The sequence below is a fragment of the Gossypium hirsutum genome, chromosome A01, assembly GCF_007990345.1.
Source record: "Gossypium hirsutum isolate 1008001.06 chromosome A01, Gossypium_hirsutum_v2.1, whole genome shotgun sequence".
Classification (NCBI taxonomy): Eukaryota; Viridiplantae; Streptophyta; class Magnoliopsida; order Malvales; family Malvaceae; genus Gossypium; species Gossypium hirsutum.
Window position 1 is genome coordinate 102498025 of NC_053424.1, and position 19133 is coordinate 102517157.

At 33.9% G+C, this 19133-nt stretch overlaps 1 protein-coding gene and 1 non-coding gene across 3 annotated transcripts; both read left to right on the forward strand.

The window, feature by feature from the left end:
* The first annotated feature begins 2408 nt into the window (after positions 1 to 2408).
* Positions 2409 to 2515, forward strand: LOC121208016 (small nucleolar RNA R71). The gene has a single exon (XR_005903058.1). It is a non-coding gene; the product is annotated as a small nucleolar RNA R71 (small nucleolar RNA).
* Positions 2516 to 6743: 4228 nt separating this feature from the next.
* On the forward strand, positions 6744 to 10065 carry LOC107916572 (proteasome subunit beta type-5). 2 transcript variants are annotated; one of them, XM_016845849.2, is made up of 8 exons: positions 6744 to 6974; positions 7160 to 7290; positions 7390 to 7519; positions 7745 to 7851; positions 8695 to 8829; positions 8920 to 9023; positions 9525 to 9625; positions 9725 to 10065. In XM_016845849.2, the coding sequence occupies exons 2-8, from the start codon at positions 7177 to 7179 to the stop codon at positions 9850 to 9852; spliced, it is 819 nt and encodes a 272-aa protein (XP_016701338.2). In that variant the 5' UTR covers positions 6744 to 6974; positions 7160 to 7176; the 3' UTR covers positions 9853 to 10065. The 2 variants fall into 2 exon arrangements, with proteins under 2 accessions (XP_016701338.2, XP_016701339.2); XM_016845850.2 differs by having other exon boundaries at positions 6748 to 7051.
* Positions 10066 to 19133: the final 9068 nt, after the last annotated feature.

A 19133-nucleotide genomic window follows, 5' to 3' on the forward strand; every position in this document is an offset into this window, starting at 1 on the left:
TGCATCATTTATTCCAGCAACAAGTTTAATTAAGAGAAGCATTATTAAATGAACTTAAATTCATGCATCAATAAATTATCCTAGGAACTAGATTATTTAAAGAAGCAACTATTAAATAAAGTTCAACAAAAACACTTATTAATTAATCTAAGATGAGTTGAATAAATGTCCAACAACTCATTTATTAAACTAAGATGCTTAAATGCATGGTTTAAAATGCAAACTAAATGAACAAATGAGTTACTTAATGCAAGACTTAATTTAATGAAGCTGACTTAAACTAACATCGGAGTCACATAATGTATGACTTTATTAAATGTAAAACACATAATGCATGTCATAATTAAAATATGTATTTAATAAATAAGACATAATTAAAGACTAAAGTAACTAAGATAAATCAAGTCTTTATTCCAACAGCATAAATGAATTTAAAGGTCTCATTTTGCATTTGGGCCCCTCGAGTTTAGGCCAATCTCGATGTCGTCGAGATGTACCGAAACATGATGCGACCGGGATCGCATCACTTACCATTCTTCTGTATGGTCAAAGTGGTGCGAGAAGTTTATACTCCTTATCCCTGCTATCAACTTTATCAACGTAAGGTTTAAGACGGGTATTATTTACCTTAAATGTGCCGAATTTGGGATGAATTACCTCGACTGTACCATATGGGAAAATACTGAGTACCGTAAGAGGAATTTCTTCATTAGGTTTAGGACTGGCGATGCGAGGATCTACTGCATCTAGTAGCACTTTGTCTCCAACCTTAAGTTGATTTGGTGAGGTATTGAGCTTGTTCTGGCTCGGTTTCGATTTATCAGGTGTTCTCGATTTCTATGTCTGCCATTCATCCAGCTCCTTTATTTGTAGCTGTCGTTCTTTATAGATAGGTCCTTTGTTGTTGTTTGAACACGGCTTGTATGTGTTCTTCGTAACTGTTTCCTACACAGAGGGTTTCACCACATGATCAGTGTGAGTTCACCTATACCAACATTAATAATGGTTCTAGCAATCGCTAAAAAGGGTCGTCCTAAAATTAAAGGTGCATTACTATCCTCTTCTACGTCTAGAAGAACAAAGTCTACTGGGTATATAAATTTATCGATCTTAACAAGAACATCTTCAATGATACCCCTAGGAAATCTAATGGTTTTATCAGCCAATTGAATGCTCATCCTAGTTTGTTTGGGTTTCCCAAGACCTAGCTGTTTAAACATTTTATAAGGCATAACATTAATGCTTGCCCTTAAGTCAGCCAAGGTATTATGAACATCTAAACTACCAATTAAACAAGGAATCGTAAAATTCCCTGGATCCTTCAATTTGTTGGGTAACTTATTCTGTAATATGGCTGAGCAAACAGCATTCAACTCCACATGCGACGCCTCATCCAACTTTTATTTATTTGTTAAAAGCTCCTTTAAAAACTTGACTGCATTTGGTATCTGCGAAAGGGTTTCAATAAATGGTAATTTAATATGTAGTTTCTTTAAAAGTTTAAAGAATTTACCAAATTGTTCGTCTGATCGGTCTTGCCTTATTGCATTGGGGTATGGCACACGAGGTTTATATTCTGTACTCACCGGCTTTGGGTCATTTTGGCCTACCTTATTCTTACCTTTTCTTATCACCGTTTCTGGCCTTGGTTTTGCAACTAACCCTTCCTCATCTTGAATGGCAATCTCCATTAGGTTAGATTCAGTGTTGCTTGGCAGGCTACCTTGTAGTTGTTCAGAAATCAACTTGCTGAGCTGTCCAATCTAAGTTTCGAGCCCCTGGATTAATGCTTGTTGATTTTTGAATGCCGTCTCAGTATTCTGAAAATGAGTTTCTGACACCGAGATGAATTTGGTTAGTATCTCCTCAAGGTTCAGCTTTTTCTCCTGCTGGTATGGTGGTTGCTGAAAGCCTAGAGAGGGTGGTGGTCTCTGATTTCTTTGGCCTCCCATGAAAAATTTGGGTGGTTCCTCCAACCTGCATTGTAAGTATTGCTATAAGGATTGTTTTGAGATCGAGGATTGTTACCCATGTAATTTAACTGCTCGTTCTCCATGTTGTGGCCATAAGGTAGGTATTCTAAACTGCTTGATCCACCTCCATGTGCTTCGCATTGCATTATTGGGTGAACTTGTGAATAACTAAGAAAACCATCAATTTTCTTATTCAAGAGTTCTACATGATTAGAGAGCATGGTGATCGAATCGACGTTATAAATGCTGGCGATTTTGGTTGGCTTTGTCCTCATGACTTACCACTGATAGTTATTCAGTGACATCTCTTTTATAAATTCATAGACATCTTCAGGTGTCTTATTATTGATGGTTCCACCAGCAGCTGTATCAACCATTTGTCTAGTCGAAGGATTCAGGCCATTATGAAACGTTTGAACCTGTAGCCAGAGTGGTAACCCATGGTGAGGGCATCTTCTCAAGAGGTCCTTGTATCTCTCTCATGCATCGAAGAGTGTTTCTAAATCCATCTGCATAAAAGAAGAGATATCATTACGTAATTTAGGCGTTTTAGCCGGTGAAAAATATTTTAATAAAAACTTTTCGGTCATTTGTTCCCAAGTAGTGATTAATCCTCGTGGTAACGAATTCAACCACTATTTAGCTTTGTTTCTCAATGAAAAAGGGAATAATCGAAGGCGAATGGTGTCATCAGAAACGCCATTAATTTTAAATGTATCACATAGTTCCAAAAAGTTTGTCAAGTGAGCGTTGGGATCTTCGTCCTGCAAACCATCAAACTAAACAAATTGCTGTATCATTTGAATTGTGTTAGGTTATAGTTCAAAAGTATTTGTAGCTACAGCAGGTCTAACTATGCTCGATTCAGTTCCTGTTAAAGAAGGTTTAGCATAATCATACATAGTGCGCGGAGCAGGATTCTGATTAACAGCAATCGTAGGAGGTAACAGATTTTCTTAGTTTTCAGCCATCTCCTCGATTGTGGTTGAAGTGTTATCCTCTTACTCTTCTGTGTATCGTAAGCTTCGCCTTATTTCTCTTAGATTTCTGCGAACTGTGCGATCAATCTCACTATCAAACAGTAATGGTCCTGACAGGTTTCTTCTCTTCGGTTTCTGCGAACTGTGCGATCAATCTCACTATCAAACAGTAATAGTCCTGACGGGTTTCTTCTGGTCATAAACTAGAAAAACCTGTCAAAAGAAAATAAATGAAGAATAGAAAAGAAAAGAAAATTTTAAATTGCAATAAAAGTAAAATGGCTAAAGTAATAAAAATCGAGTGTTCCTAATATCCTAGTTCCCTGGCAACGACGCCAAAAACTTGATGCGTGATATTCGAACAGGTTTTAAAAATTTATAAATGAATCGTTCTTGAGACTAACTTATTATCACGATTAAGGCAAGTGTACCTATCGAACAGTACTATAGTTCAGCAAGACCGGATTGTCGAACCCAAAGGAACTACAAGTACTAGTATTTACTTCCTTTTTATTATCTAGCTTAAGAATTAAGAGGTTTGGTTGTCTAAACTAATTACTAAACTAAGAATGCACAGAAAGAAAATTTGGGAAAATACTTTTGGGAAAATTCGATTGATTAAGACAATACCTAAGAAAAAAATCCACCTAGGCTTCACTTGTTATTTGACTTTGAATTAGACGATTTATTCATTTGACTTGATCTGTAAAAATCCCTCAGTTATATTATTATCTCTCTCGAGACTAATAGCGTCTAACCCTAGGTTGAATAATTGAAATCTCTTTCTAATTAACACCCTAGAATTGCATTAACTCGATCTATGGATTCCCTTATCAAGTTTCACTCTAATCTGGAAAAATCTTATCACCCTATCTCTAGGCGTGCAATCAACTCCGCTTAATTATGATAAATTTACTCTTAGACAGGTCTATTCCTCCTCTGAATAAGAGCTTGACTTGAATCAATATCCTAGAATATCGAAACAAGAATTAAGAACACATAATTAAGAACAAGTCAAATATTTATCATACAATTCAGATAATAATAACAAGATCCATCTTAGGTTTCATTCCCCTTAGGTATTTAGGGGGTTTAATTCATACTTATGAAAGAAAACATCTCAAAAGCATAAAGATAACAAAACATAAGAAAACCCAAAACTCCTGAAGGAACTTGAAGGGAGATCTTCAGTCTTGATAATGAATCTGGCTTCTGAGATGGATCAATCGGCTTTCTTTGAATAATTCCTTGCTTCCTACTCTGCGTCCCCCTCTTAAGTGCCTCATTAGGTGTTCAAATAGGCTTTTGGATGCCTAAGAGCCCTAAAAATTAGCCTTTTCCGAATAGGACTATACTTGGGCTCGGTAGGGACACACCCGTGTGACACGCCCGTGTGTGATTGCTCCAGCCCGTGGTCAAGGCTATTGAATAGGCACAGGCGTGTAGTCTACCCATGTAAGTCGTGCTTCAATCCTACCAAATGGACACGACCGTGTGACATGCCCGTATGAGGAAGTCCAGGCCGTGTTAATTTTCCACATGGGTCCATTTTCTCCGTTTTTGGCCCGTTGCTCACTTTTTTGACTCTCCTATGCTCTCCTAAGTATAAAACATGAAATTAAAGGATTAGGAGCATCGAATTCACCAAATCTAAGGAGAGACCATTCATAAATGGGCTAAGCATGGGATAAAAATATGTATAAATTATGGTTTATTAGTCTGATTATCAACAAAAGTTATGATTTGGGGTTGATTCAAGATATGATTTGATTGGTAATCTAATAACTACCCGAATCAGTATGAGAATCAGCCAGAAGATCAGTATGGAGTTCAACTTAAGAGATGTATTAGTTTTTCTATCGATCAAGAGCAGTTTTTGTGAGTGTCCATTCTGGAGAAAAGTATTTTATGTTTAGTTGAAGGGATTTCATCAATGGTAGGTTTTGTATAGATATACTTCTGAGAGATATCTTTGCTGTACTATGAAAGAATAAGATGTGTATTGTCTAGTAAGATCTAGAGTTAGTCAAAAAGTGAAGTGAGAATTGGTACGTTAAGTATGGTAGCTGGCACATAGGTATATATATCAGGTATTATGAAAGTACTGCCAAAGATAGAGATGTGATCCATAATTTGCAAGATGAGGAATTCAACTAAAAAGGTTCTAAGGTATTCTGTGCTAACAACTCACTCACTAAGTTCGCGTGAACTTACAAAGTGTTTGTTCTTGTTTCAGGTTTTGCTGTACTTCTGAGAGATATCTTTGTTGTATTATGAAAGAATAAGATATGTATTCTCTAGTAAGATCTAGAGTTAGTCAAAAAGTGAAGTGAGAGTTGGTACGTGAAGTATGGTAGCTGGCACATAGGTATATATCAGGTATTATGAAAGTACTGCCAAAGATAGAGATGTGATCCATAATTTGCAAGATGAGGAATTCAACTAAAAAGGTTCTAAGGTATTCTGTGCTAACAACTCACTCACTAAGTTCGCGTGAACTTACAAAGTGTTTGTTCTTGTTTCAGGTTTTGCTGCTAGAGTAAGTACGCTAGGAGGGGCCAAGCCAGGAATGTGCCAACTAGGAAACGTTGAGTTGGGTTATTATACATATAGAGGATATCTTAAAAGTAAGGCATATAGCATAGTACGCCAAGATTAGACTGTCTTTAATAAACTTTTGTGTTGTAATGTCTTACGCTATTTTAAAAGTCTGTTGTATTCTTGGATGTCTTCTTTATTTCTTTTATTAAGAAAATATTTAATAATACAAAAAGAGATATGTTGAAAAAAGATCATATGCAAATTGTTTAAACATTTATACTAAGTGTTTGTATGTCGTAACATTCGATATTTGAACTCAGTGATTCGGGTTGGGTAAAGGGTGTTACAAAACTTATCAATTTAAAGTATAATGACTAAACCCATAACTTATATGCAGTTGAAATTTGTTTACTCAATTTAATCGGATGCTTACCGTTAATTGCATTCTTTATTTTTAGACATTTGTTGGAGAGTAAACCTTCTTTGCAAGTGAGATTGTTTGGGTTAAATGATTGTAAATTGAGGTTCTTTGTTGGGCTGCAATTACCTCACTGTATAATGGTAGATTGGACTTTAGCTTTTATGATTCTAGATCCCTTGTTTACTAAAATCTAGCTCTATTGAGTAAGATTGTTATTCAAATTGCATTAACAAATATTACGTGTCACTTTATTGTTTTGTTATACTATTTTTTAATCCGCTTGTTAATCTACCAAGTTTCGATATCTATTGAAACATCAGTCGAGACAATATATTGGAACATAATAGCAAACCGAGAGGTTTTTATAAAATATTAAAATATTAATGAATTAATATCATTTTACGTTGATATATTGTATACACAAATAATTATATTAATTTGACATGAAAATAAATGTATGTAATCATTTCTTTAAATGTATACAATTGAATCAAAGTCAAAATTTTATGTATACATATGAACCACAAATCAAGTTTCATATGCATAATTGCACAAAATAAAAATTTATGTATCAAAATTACATATTGAACTAAGGTTAATATATAAATTTGATATTTTTCATTAAAATTAAACGATTGATATGAATAGTGATTTACAGTGTGGGCAATTACCCCGTTAAAGTTGTAACCTAGAGGGTTACAAATCTTTGTGAAATCTTAAATGGGCATTGGAAGTTGTCAAAAACAAGGCTCAGCCCATTTCATAAAACTAGCTCTTCGGCCCATAGATCTTGATAACTGTAGGAGATTTTGTGGACTCAGTTGGATAATTGTGTGGTTTACAAAGTCGATATTCCCATCTCCGTTTTGGATCAAAGCTTGGGCCAATCTGAGACAACCCAAACAAGCAGATTTTCCCAGTTTCCCGTAGCACAAGAAAACTGAAGAAAAAGTAGAAATCAACCCTTTTTCCTCCTTATATTTCAGTTTCCTTTGCTTTGCTGCATCTTATTCTCACTTCACCTCTCTTTTTTTTTTAATTGTCTGGATCATCGGAAAGGTTCTCTTCTCAACCTCAGTTTTGTTTTCGCTTTTGCGGTTTTAATATTTTGAAAGCATTTATTTTCTTCACTTAGGGTATTCTTCTTCAATTTGTTTTTTTTTTTGGGTTTTTGTTTTTTTTTGGGGGGGGGGAATTATCATCAAATGCATCAAATTTTCTGATTCAGTCTTGCGCTTTTTTAGAAATTAAAGAACCAATCATGAAGCTTGACACCAGCGGACTAGAATCGGCTGCGCCTGTCTCGGGTGCTCCCAGTGAACTTGTTGATGGGTTTTCGGCTGCTCCGTCGTTCGATCTCCCAAACACTACTGATGTGAGTTAAAAATTTCTGCTAATTTGGTACAACATTATTAGTTTCCCGTGTAAAGGGAGATGTTTGGGGCTTACTTTATGTGTGATCGGTGTATTGCAGTTTGATGGGTTTCAAAAAGAAGCTATCCAGATGGTAAAACCTGCTAAGGGTACCACCACGCTTGCTTTCATCTTTAAGGAAGGTGTCATGGTTGCCGCTGATTCTAGAGCTAGCATGGGAGGCTATATCTGTATGTTTCTCTTACTTTTTGTGTGTATTTTGCATTAGTTTTTATTTTTCAGAAATTTGTTGGTTAGGAAATAGTCTATTAGTGGTAATTGTAGATTAAACCTCGTAATAAAAAAAAAAATCTATAATTTTTCAATCTTTTGTTTCTTCTTTCTTGTTGTGTTGGGGTAGAAATTGAATCGTGATTGTTGATTAGTATTCCTTTTCCTATCCTAAAATTTGGCAGCTTCACAGTCAGTGAAGAAAATTATTGAAATCAATCCTTACATGCTTGGAACAATGGCTGGAGGAGCTGCTGACTGCCAGTTTTGGCACAGAAATTTAGGCATCAAGGTAATGGAACAAATGTGGCCCTCTTGTCAGTGGGATATTAGCATCAGGAAACTTTTTCCCTCCTCTTTTTGTGTTGGATTGTTATTGTATGTTATATATACTGTATATTTTTGCATATTGGGTCCTATGCAAGGAAATGTAGAGAAAAAAAAAGAGTCTATTGGTCATTTTGGCATTCTCTTGCAGTTTTCATTGATGATAAACCATGGGGTTGTACAATGTAGAAAGTGAGATCTCAAAGGTTTTAGATATATACTTTTTGAATTAGCTCTATAATCGAACTACAGATGTCCTGCTTTTTCTTAAACACGTATATGAGGACAAAAGAATAGAAAAAATGATTTGACATTTAGCATAGCTTACTAATAGCTAACTAATTTCAATATCACCTTCAAATGTGACTCACACATACAGATTAACCCTTCCATGTTCTACTTAGGCAAAGTTGTTTTCATGGTATTGATATGCATGCAGTTGGACTCTCTTAATCTAAGAGAATGTAGATTTCTAATATTAGGTCCTTTTCCTAGTTAGGAAAGCAAACTTTTGAGTAGGAAGCATTCAAATTGAGTTCAGCTTGGTTTCTGAATGCTTGGGTAGCTAAATTTAAGGCATTCTGTTTGTCTAATTGCCTTACTATCAAAATGGAATATTGTCAAAGAAAAGTGGAGAACTCGAGCATTATTCAGGTCTCTGGCTTTCCTTTGGTGTCAATATCGACCCACAATGCAACCTTTCTGGCTTTTATTTAGTAGTGAACAATCTTAGGCCCCATTATTGTGTTTTTCCAATTACTCTTTACATACATGAAGTGCTAATGGATGATCATTTTCCATGATCTAGTGCCGGCTACATGAATTAGCAAACAAGCGTAGAATTTCAGTTACAGGGGCTTCAAAACTGTTGGCAAACATTCTCTATTCTTACCGAGGAATGGGACTTTCGGTTGGAACCATGATTGCTGGATGGGATGAAACGGTATTTGGAACTAAATGTTATTCTCTTGTTGTTTTCCCCTTGCATACTAACAATTGCATGTTTCAACTTTCTGCCTAACCTGGATTCTAGGGCCCTGGACTATATTATGTGGACAGTGAAGGGGGAAGGTTAAAAGGAATGCGTTTCTCTGTTGGATCTGGTTCACCATATGCTTATGGTGTGCTGGATAATGGGTATGCATTCTTCTCCATTTTCTTTCGTTGTCATTGTTCCACTGATAAATGCTGATATTATGACGTAAAGTTATCATGGTTTACATGAAATGATACATCAGTTGAAGAAGCTATATGTGGTTGGCCAACAAGCTGCAAAGTTATCATGGTCTTCTTGTAAAGTTATCAGTCTATTAAGAAAAATGCAAGGAATCGAGGACTGTGTTGAAGAAACCTGTTAAATGTTTTATTTTAACAAGTCTGTTCCATCAACTTCCAGTTGCTCCTGTTAAAAACATTGGTTGCCTGCATTTTGATAATAAGCGCGCTTTGCTGCCGAAGCATAGCTTTCACCATAATATAACTGCCCTAGGGAATCTTTTTGATTGCTTTAATCAATGATAACATCACTATTCCCGTTATTAATTATATAACTGTGTTAGGACTTTTTTTTTGACCCATTTTGTGCTCAGGTCTATGTATTCATACTTGTTAATATGTTTTTTTGGATGGTGGTGGTAGCTATCGGTATGATATGTCTGTTGAAGAGGCTGCAGAGTTGGCCAGAAGAGCTATTTATCATGCCACATTCCGAGATGGAGCCAGTGGTGGTGTTGCCAGCGGTACTTTCTCTCTCTCGATCTCAAGTTGAAATGAATCTCTTAGTAATTCTGTTATATATGTGTGATACCCTACTTAAATGAGGTTAATAATTGGATCAGTTTACTACGTGGGACCAAATGGGTGGAAGAAGCTATCTGGTGATGATGTTGGAGAACTTCACTATAAATACTATCCAGTGATGCCAAGCACAGTGGAACAGGAAATGGTTGAAGTAGGTGGGGCATAAATGGGATCTACTCAACCTAGGCCAAGTTGATAAGATGGATGAATGGGATATATTCTTATATACAATGAATACTTGGCCTTAAAAGACAATGTGATGATGTTGAGTTTGTTCTTTGATGTTGAAAATTTTAAGGAATCTCGGGTTTTAGTAATCCCAACATTTGAAATATTCAGTGTTAATGTGTAGGGTCATTTGGCTTGGGAAATTTGTTAAGTGGTGTTTCCGGTTTCCATTAAAGCTTGGTTGTTTCCTGCAAAATGTCTGAAAAAGTGAGAATGAAAACACTTGATTATGGAGTTGGGTTTCAGTAGTGAGACATGAATTGCCTCCTACATCCCAACAGCATTGGGGTGTTCACGTATGTCCCCAAATGCTCATGAGAGAAGTTGAATAAGCAAAGCTGATGAGGAAATAATTTAATCAATAATCAAATACTCTACGAATACCTTTCTCACTAGCCAAATTCGACTTTTATTTTCTCAGTTTTCTGACTACTATTTTACTCATTTAAATGGCTAATATATTGTGCGATAGGTTTAAGCTATCAATGAACATGTATTTTCCGTAGAAGATTTGCGAGACTTGTCCAACGATTCCCAAGAGCCCGCAGTTGGCATAGTAGCAGTCGCAAAGTAACATTCTACAATGGAGCTTAGAGTTGCACTCCATTGTGCGCCACTATAATAATATCTACTCTCCATTGATAGCAAGACCTTCTGCTGCAACGCCTTAAGATCCACTGGTTCTATTCAATGACTATTTTCCAGGAAATATTTGTATCCCTCGCGACAATGAGAGCATCATTACTTAACCGTTAACCTCGATCAATGTGGTAATTTCCAGCTTTAGCGGAGTGAAATGCATCCATAATGTTCACTGCAGGCCTATTGATGCGATTAATCGCCCGATTAGGCTCAGGGTCCACCTAATTGAACAGAGTTTTCCATATCATCCAAAACGCAACAAAGAGATAGGTAAAGAACTTGCGATGTTGATCATATTAGAAAACATTGTTTTCTGGACTTTATTTAAAACAAGTATTATGATTTTTATAGTAATAAACCCTTAATTAAATTTATATTTGTGTTTTGGATGAAACGGTTAAGTCGATCTCAATTTTCTACCAAACAACCTTTACTATTTTCGAATCACAACTTGTTTTGAGTGTGAGCTCAAACAACATGTACCAATCGCATAGAATGAAAACTTTTTTAATTTTTAGTAAGAAATTTAATCCACTCTATAATCAGAGACTATGCATTTTTTTTGGAAAATAGAATTTATTCTGTAAATAAAATTTCATTATTTTCTAATAGAATAATGATGCTTAATAGATATGTGTAAATAATTCAACACAGTTCTATTTATAGAGAAACGATACAAGACATATGTTTGGATAAGGTCTAATTAAATAATAATATTTTAATAAAAATAACAACTTCTATTCTAAATAGAAGTTATAGGGCCGGCAACATGCCTTAAAATAGACTAGGGCTTGCTACTTCATCTTTGTAACAAAGCTCAATTGGGTCTTTAATGTATTGGGTATAATTATATATGTTAACTAAATTTTTATCTAACATTTACAATTTATCGAACCCAATAATTATTTTCTATTTCTTAAAATATTAATTAATTAATTAATTAATTAAATAACTAGATTAGTTTCTAAATTAAATCATTTTCTCAACCCAATTCTAATTCCGTTAAAATTATGACAACTTTATTGTATTAAAATCTATGAGGAAATATCTTTAATTGCCTTATTCAATAAATACATAATGACTAATTAATTTAATTCTTACTTTGAACTTCAATTATTTAATTACAATGAATTAAATAATAATTTGAAGAATTTGAATTAATTTCTAAGTAATCTTTTATACTTAGTAAGAAAATGTATTCACTGCGGATAGTGATACATGTGGTCGATTTATCTTATTTTATTGTTTTCATTCATTCCATATTATTTGTTCTACAGGCAATTCTTTTCTAGATATCTCGAGTTAGTGGATGGACCAATTGAACATATATAATTAGAGCTAAAATAATTTGTAATTAAGTTCTAGCTCTTCACCTATTAATTACAACATTATTTAGTCATAAAGTCATTCCACTAAAGTATCATGACTGAACTCTCCCTTCTTATATACCATTACAAATGTTACTCATTAAGTGCTCGTCCAATAATATTTTCATAAGTGTGTTACCTTCATAGAATATTCTTAATCTGTTTGGGATAAATTCGTTCTCCCAATATGATCCTATTTTATCTCACGGTAATATTACATTTTTATTTATGAAAAGTCAATTACTAATAAATAGTAATTGAATCATTTATCTCTAAGAAAAATGACCCATGACCATATTACTTTCTATCTATTTTGTAATGCTGATAAGAGGATATCGTTACCTTTTATTAGGCTATGAATTCCATTATTGTGAAATGATGTTACATCATGCAGAAGTTGTATACCCAACATGCCAACTTTCGATTTTATTAGGCTTAAAAATACCAAGAGGGGGGTGAATAGGTATTTTAAAAATCTCTACAAACTTTTCCAAATGATAAGAAAATGAAAGAAAAGCTTGGACACTTTGATTTATAGTGGTTCGACCCTAATTATCCACCTCCACTACCTTAGCTTTCTACCACTAGGTATTTCTCAATTTATTGTAAAAATCAATACCTTTCAATGAGAAGATATAACCTTTACAACATTACTTTTTTCTTAAGGCTTAGATAGAACCTTCCCCCTTGCTTTTACGACTAAATTAGAACCCTTCTGAGTTTTTATGACTCAACTAAAACCTTATCAATTTATCCATAAATACATATATTGCATATAAATTATGAAAAGGGGCCTTCGCCGGGATTAGACGAAGTTAGGATGGGAAGAACAGGTGATCCTGTTATATATTGCCTATGGTGTTGCTGTGTGCATCTGTGATGAGCGAAGCTCCAGGCCTTGTAGAGAGGACACTGCGGTGTTCGAGCATCAAGGTTAAGACGATGAATAGAGGAATGGTTGGGTTGCAATAGTGTGTAAATAAAATTTTGTGGCTAGGCTATGGGACCAATTAAAGGCTATACCCCTAAAAATGAGTAAGACCATAGTTGAAAGATGTTTTGGCGTGATGATAAAAATGAGTAAGATCATAGCTAAAAGATGACATTGAGCCATGATAAAAAAATAAGTAAGACCATCATTGAAAGATGCTATGGCGTCATGATAAAAAAGAGTAAAACCATAGCTGAAAGACGTTATGGCATCAAATTAAAGCATGGTAGAATGTAAATAGGACGAAGACCTTATTTGAAAGACACTATGGCATCATTTGATTGTCCACTGGGACACTAAACATGCGATAGTCCAACAGGACAATAAATAGAAGATAGTCCACCGGGATTGTAAACACAAGGTTCCGAGGTGTAGGACCATAGTTAGAGTATGAAAACCAATGGAGTCAGCCACGACATTAAACATAGGGGTATATTGTGTAAGACCATGACTCAACTATAAGAGCATAGAGAGTCTTCTAGGATAATAAACACGGATGGAAGATCAAGATCGTAATTATAAGAATTCTCACAAGTAAAAAAAGGGGTTGGAAGAGAAGGTAAGTAATGAAAAACGATAGTGAGCCAACAAACTATCGGGAAATCAATTGAATAAGTAAAATGAAAGTAAATAGGAAAATGGTCCATTAAAACAATAATCATAGAAGTCATAAAGGCATAAATATGGTAACTTGACGGGAACCAAACATGTGAATTGCCGTGCTAGTAGTGTTTAGTGTATAAGTAAGCTAAAAGAGAGTAAATAAAGGACTACAGTAAGGATTTTCGTTAAGAATCGCTGGGAGATGTTTAGTGAAGCTGGTAGGTTAGAGTCAAGATCATAAGCACCTCGACAAAAGAGACTTGGGATAAGGGGTTAACTTGGGACCCATGATAGGAAAGAACTAAGAGGGCTGACACAAGTGATAGGTATGTTTGTCAAGATTATTCCCTTTTAAAAGGGAAACTATTAAGGAAGTGTCAACCAAAATGCTAGTTATATGGGGATATAGTATAAAAGAAAAATCGTGAACCTAGATGGCCACTCCATGAGAGTTGGCTGAGTATACGAAGGCCATATCACTCGTAATAGGAGGGCATACTATGTTTTAAGGTAATATAATACGGCTAAAGCAGATTTTAAAGAAGTAGTCCGATAACTAATTAAAATAAGTAAACTTTGGTTTACCAGAGTGGCGGGGGACCACAATAAGTTATCCTAATAGTTGGGATACTAATAAGTCCATTAGGATTATTGTAATATGGGAAGTCACCCTGAACTAAACAGAGTTAAAATGGTTATTTAGGGAAAAGTATTCAAAGATTAGCAGAAGGGTAGGTAGAAAAATTACCATATAGAAACATGATAAAAGGAATAATTCACACTAGGAATAAATGGAAGAAAGAATACAAAGTAAAGAAATGATAAAGTCTGCAGAGCTTGTAACACCCCTAACCCGTATCCACTGCCAGAACAAGGTTTCGAAGCATTACTACCATTTACAGATCACAAAAAAAAATACTTACCGATTCAATACATCATATAAATAAATATATTACCATTCAATCAACAGTTTGACACTTGTATAAGCATCAAACAGCAACATTGTTAGTATACTTGCACATATCTCATATAAATTCAACATTGATATATCTATTTTCTCGACATATCGCACTTGAGTTTAATAATAGTCTCAACTTACATAATTTCCTTGTATCAACATATCAAAGATAATCATATATGTACATGTCATGAAACATATCATGCTCTTACCGTTTCTTCATAAGCATATATCATTCATTTCATTATATCAATATTTAATGCTCCATCATTTCCATATATTTTATGTAATTTATTCCGGTAATAGCTTATATCAAACTTAACATAAATTATATTCCATGTACTTATACTTATTTCGTTTATCTATCTTCATAATTATTTGATATAACCATTCGTCATCTGATACATATTACCTGAATATCAATTGTTCAACAGATGTTAGAGCGTCTCCCATCCACGGTCTTATTTATCTTTGACATGATGCCATAGTGTCTTTCAACTATGGTCTTACTCATTTTCTGTCATGTTGCCATGGTATCTTTCAACCATGGTCTTGTTCATTTCATATCATGTTGCCATGGTATCTTTCAACCATGGTCTTACACATTTCATATCAGGTTGCCATGGTATCTTTCAACCATGGTCTTACACATTTCATATTAGGTTGCCATGGTATCTTTCAACCATGGTCTTACACATTTCATATCAGGCTGTCATGGTATCTTTCAACCATGGTCTTACACATTTCATATCAGGTTGCCATGGTATCTTTCAACCATGGTCTTACACATTTTATATCAGAGAGCACACTCCCGCGAACCTCATCCTTACAGTGGGATTACCAGTCCAGGCTAAATCCCCTGTAATATAAACTCATAGAGTATTGTCGGGATTACCAGTCCAGGCTAAATCCCCTGCAACGACAATTACTCTAATGAGCTTGGATCTGAATTACCAGTCCAGGCTAAATTCAGACCCTAATTCGGATTACCCGTCCAGGCTAAATCCATTTTACACGTATTCTTCGGGAGGGCTATATCAGAATAGGATCACCCGTCTGGGCCAGATCCTTTTTACCGTCAATTCATTTTCAGAGATCCATCGAATTTTCCTTTCATTCAACTGGGATTTATTTTCAATTTATATCGAGTATTATCAATATTTCATCAAATATCATGAATTGAACATTCAAATCATATTTTCATCACATAACCACATATTTCAAGTATTTAAAATATAATTCAAGTTACACAAACTTACCTCATTGCTTGTTTGTGTTTATAATTTCATTAATCCGATATCTTTTCTTTTCCACGATCAAGTCTCATATTTGAGTCGTCCGGATCTTTATAAATAAATTTGATCATCATTTTCATTCATTTCATCTTCTAATGCATTTAATTAATGCTCTAGGCAAAATTACCATTTTGCCCCTAAACTTTTAATTAATGACGATTTCGTCCTTAGGGTCAGGAAAATAAAATTCTTGCAAATTAATCCTTATTTCCAGCTATTATTCTCATATATATTGATAACAGTCCATGAATTCTATAAAATATCAGAATTTTCCATAATTTCAACACTTTTCAATTTAATCCCTAAAACATGTTTTCCCCCGATCTTGAACTAAATTAATAATTTCATTCAATTTTGTAATTTAAATAATAAAATAATTCATTTCATGCAATTTGGTCATTTTTGACATTTTTACAAAATTACCCATAAAGTTTTACTTTTATTTAATTTAGTCCCTAAGCCTAAAATATGCAAATTAGCCATGCTTAATGAATATTCATATATGTTTTCCTCCTCCTCCTCTCCATTCCACATCCTTGATGTATGTAGCACACTCGTAAGTAACATTATATATAATCTTTATTATTTACTTTTATGAATATTCAAGCTGTCCATCTGTGTCATAGTCACTAAATTATTTATATCTGGAGATATAGGACTCCAAATTAAGATCCAATAATTTTCCCTGAAACTAGACTCATATATATTATTACCATAAAATTTTCAGAATTTTTGGTTCAGTCAATAAGTACAATTTATTCTTTAAAGTTACCCCTATTCTGCTGTTTGACAGTTGTGACCCTTCTTCACTAAAAATTAATTATCTCCTTGTACAGAATTCGAATGATGTTCATATTTGTTTCTATTGAAAATAGACTCATTCAGGATTCTAAACATATAAATTTAATCCCCTAATTATTTTTATCCAATTTTTTTTATGATTTTACAAATTCAGAACAGGGGAACCCGAAATCATTCTGACCTTGTCTCACAAAATTCATCATATCTCATGATTTAGAATTCCATTGCTTACATAATTTCTTTTATAAGAAACTAGACTTAATAAGATTTAATTTCATCTCTTATTAATCCTATAATTAGATTTCTACAATTTTTGATGATTTTTCAAAGTTAGACTACTGCTACTGTCCAAAACTGTTTTAGTACAAGATATTAATTACCATGTTATAACATCCTTATTTTCTTTTTCTACACCATTTCTCATCACTTTCTCTTATTTTTCTTCACTAACATATCAAGAACATAGGAACTTATGTAAGAAAACTCTACTATAACATTATTTCCATGCTTTATCAATAATAACAAACTTAAATACATACTGAAATCTTGATGTACTTACCTTTTCTTATTGACTTCAATCTTTAACTTGATTTTTCTCTCTCCTCCAGCTTCGATTTCTTGAATCCAACTTGATATTCTTGCTCCCCATCATCTCCTTGCTATCTTTCTCTCTTGATGGCTATGAAAATTCTTTCAATTTTTAGGTGAAAAAATGAATTTTGGGTGGAAGGACTAAATTGTAAAGAAAGCAAACTTCTTTTCTTCTTCTTATCTTACGTTAGTTTGCATGGGAAAGGAAATGTGTTGATATTCTTCATCTTTCCTTCCTTTTATACTAAATAAATAATAATATAATAATAAACATCTCATAAAATATTAAAATAATATTTATCTAATTAATTAATTTAAAATATCATCAACATAATCATTACATTCTAGAATTCTCTCTCTTACTAATTGACCATTTTGCCCTTCATGATCTTTTAGAATTCCATCTTTGAGTCATCACTTAATTTGATAAAATTGCGATTTAGTCCCTCATAATTTTTTACCTATTCAATTTGGTCCTAATTCATCAATTTTTCTTGGTTTCTAGATCATTCCACCCTTAAAATATTTGCACCATTAGTCCTTCAACTTTTTTATATTTATACTTTCAACCCCTTAAATTTTGAGTATTTACTCTTGTGCAACAAGACTTTTCTCATCTTTGCAATTTAGTCCTTTCTTGAATTAATATATCATAATATACTTCTCAATATTGACATCACTCAAAAATTCCCTTTATGTCACTTTATTTCCTTATTTTATTATATCACGGATAATATTTTACTGTAAAAATTTTCAGGGTATTACAGAGCTAGTGTGACAATTAGAGGAATTGTCAAGGCTGACCGAAAGCTGATATCATGGTCAGAAGGTAACCACTCAGTGATCTATCTGCTAATAGATAAGATCGAGAATAAGATAAAGTCTGCTACATAGGTTTAAGAGAATTTACTTGCATAAGAAGGGAGTAATTTGTATTTAGTTTTTTCCATTTAAACCTTTGTAAGATGAGGTTTATTTTTGTGTAATGAAAAAACTCATTAAGTTCATCCAAACTTATAGGGGTTTGATCTACAGTTGCAGAAATTGCAGATTAAGGAACTTGGGAAGGGACCAAGCTAGACCTTGTTGAATCAAGGAGTTCCATTATAAAGTGTCATGTACATAGGAAGGAGGTTAATATAATGTAATTATGTAGTTTCCTTAGAGTCCGGAGTTGGGACAACAAACTTTATTTAGAAATTTTTGTCTTTGATGTAAGTTTATTTTATAAATAGGTAATACAGTTTGATTTTAATATAATGAGTTTTAATCTTGCCATGAAACAGGTTTAGTTGTGACGCCCCATACCAGTATCTAACGAATGAGTTGGGTAGGGGTGTTACACATTAAGTGGTATCAGAGCATAGTTTAGTCGACCCTTTAGATGTAAGAATTGAAAGAGCACCCTTATGTGCATGACGACTGATCTGAATGAGTCCCTTGAGTCCTTATGTTATTAAGTTACTAAGTGGTAAGTATATATATATTTGCCTAAATTGGCAGATAGAAATGAAAATGAATAAAGATGAATAGAGAGGACATAAAGTCAGGATAAATAGATATATTATTGAAAAGGTACAATTACTAGAGAAAGGAAATTTTATGAAGGAAGAGATACAAAAAAGGTAAAGTATCATAATTTGATGAATGAGTCTTTTGCCTTCTTTTGGCTGAGCTTTGAAAGAATGTAGGAATGGTTGTGAATTTGAAACCAAATAAGGAAGACCCTTGTGATGAGTTGGTTAGAAACCATACGAATAGGGTATGGAAGAAGGTACACTTGGAAGTCGAACTTGGTTTTGGTAGTACCAACCTTTAAGGCTTAGAGACCCTTCCTTTTGTAATTGTACCTTTTCATCAAGGTACAGCTTCCGAATCCAACGCCATATTCTGACCCTTTTTCCAAGCCTTTAAAGGTTTAAATTTAGATTTTTGAGTTGGAAGGGCATAGGTAAACCCCCAACTCTAGCG

Excerpts from the sequence above, each read along its gene's own strand:
- LOC107916572 (XM_016845849.2), top strand. The coding sequence starts at position 7,177 with ATGAAGCTTGACACCAGCGGACTAGAATCGGCTGCGCCTGTCTCGGGT. Across the intron at positions 7,520-7,744 it reads TAGCATGGGAGGCTATATCT|CTTCACAGTCAGTGAAGAAA; the intron begins GTATGTTTCTCT and ends AAAATTTGGCAG. Across the intron at positions 7,852-8,694 it reads ACAGAAATTTAGGCATCAAG|TGCCGGCTACATGAATTAGC; the intron begins GTAATGGAACAA and ends TCCATGATCTAG.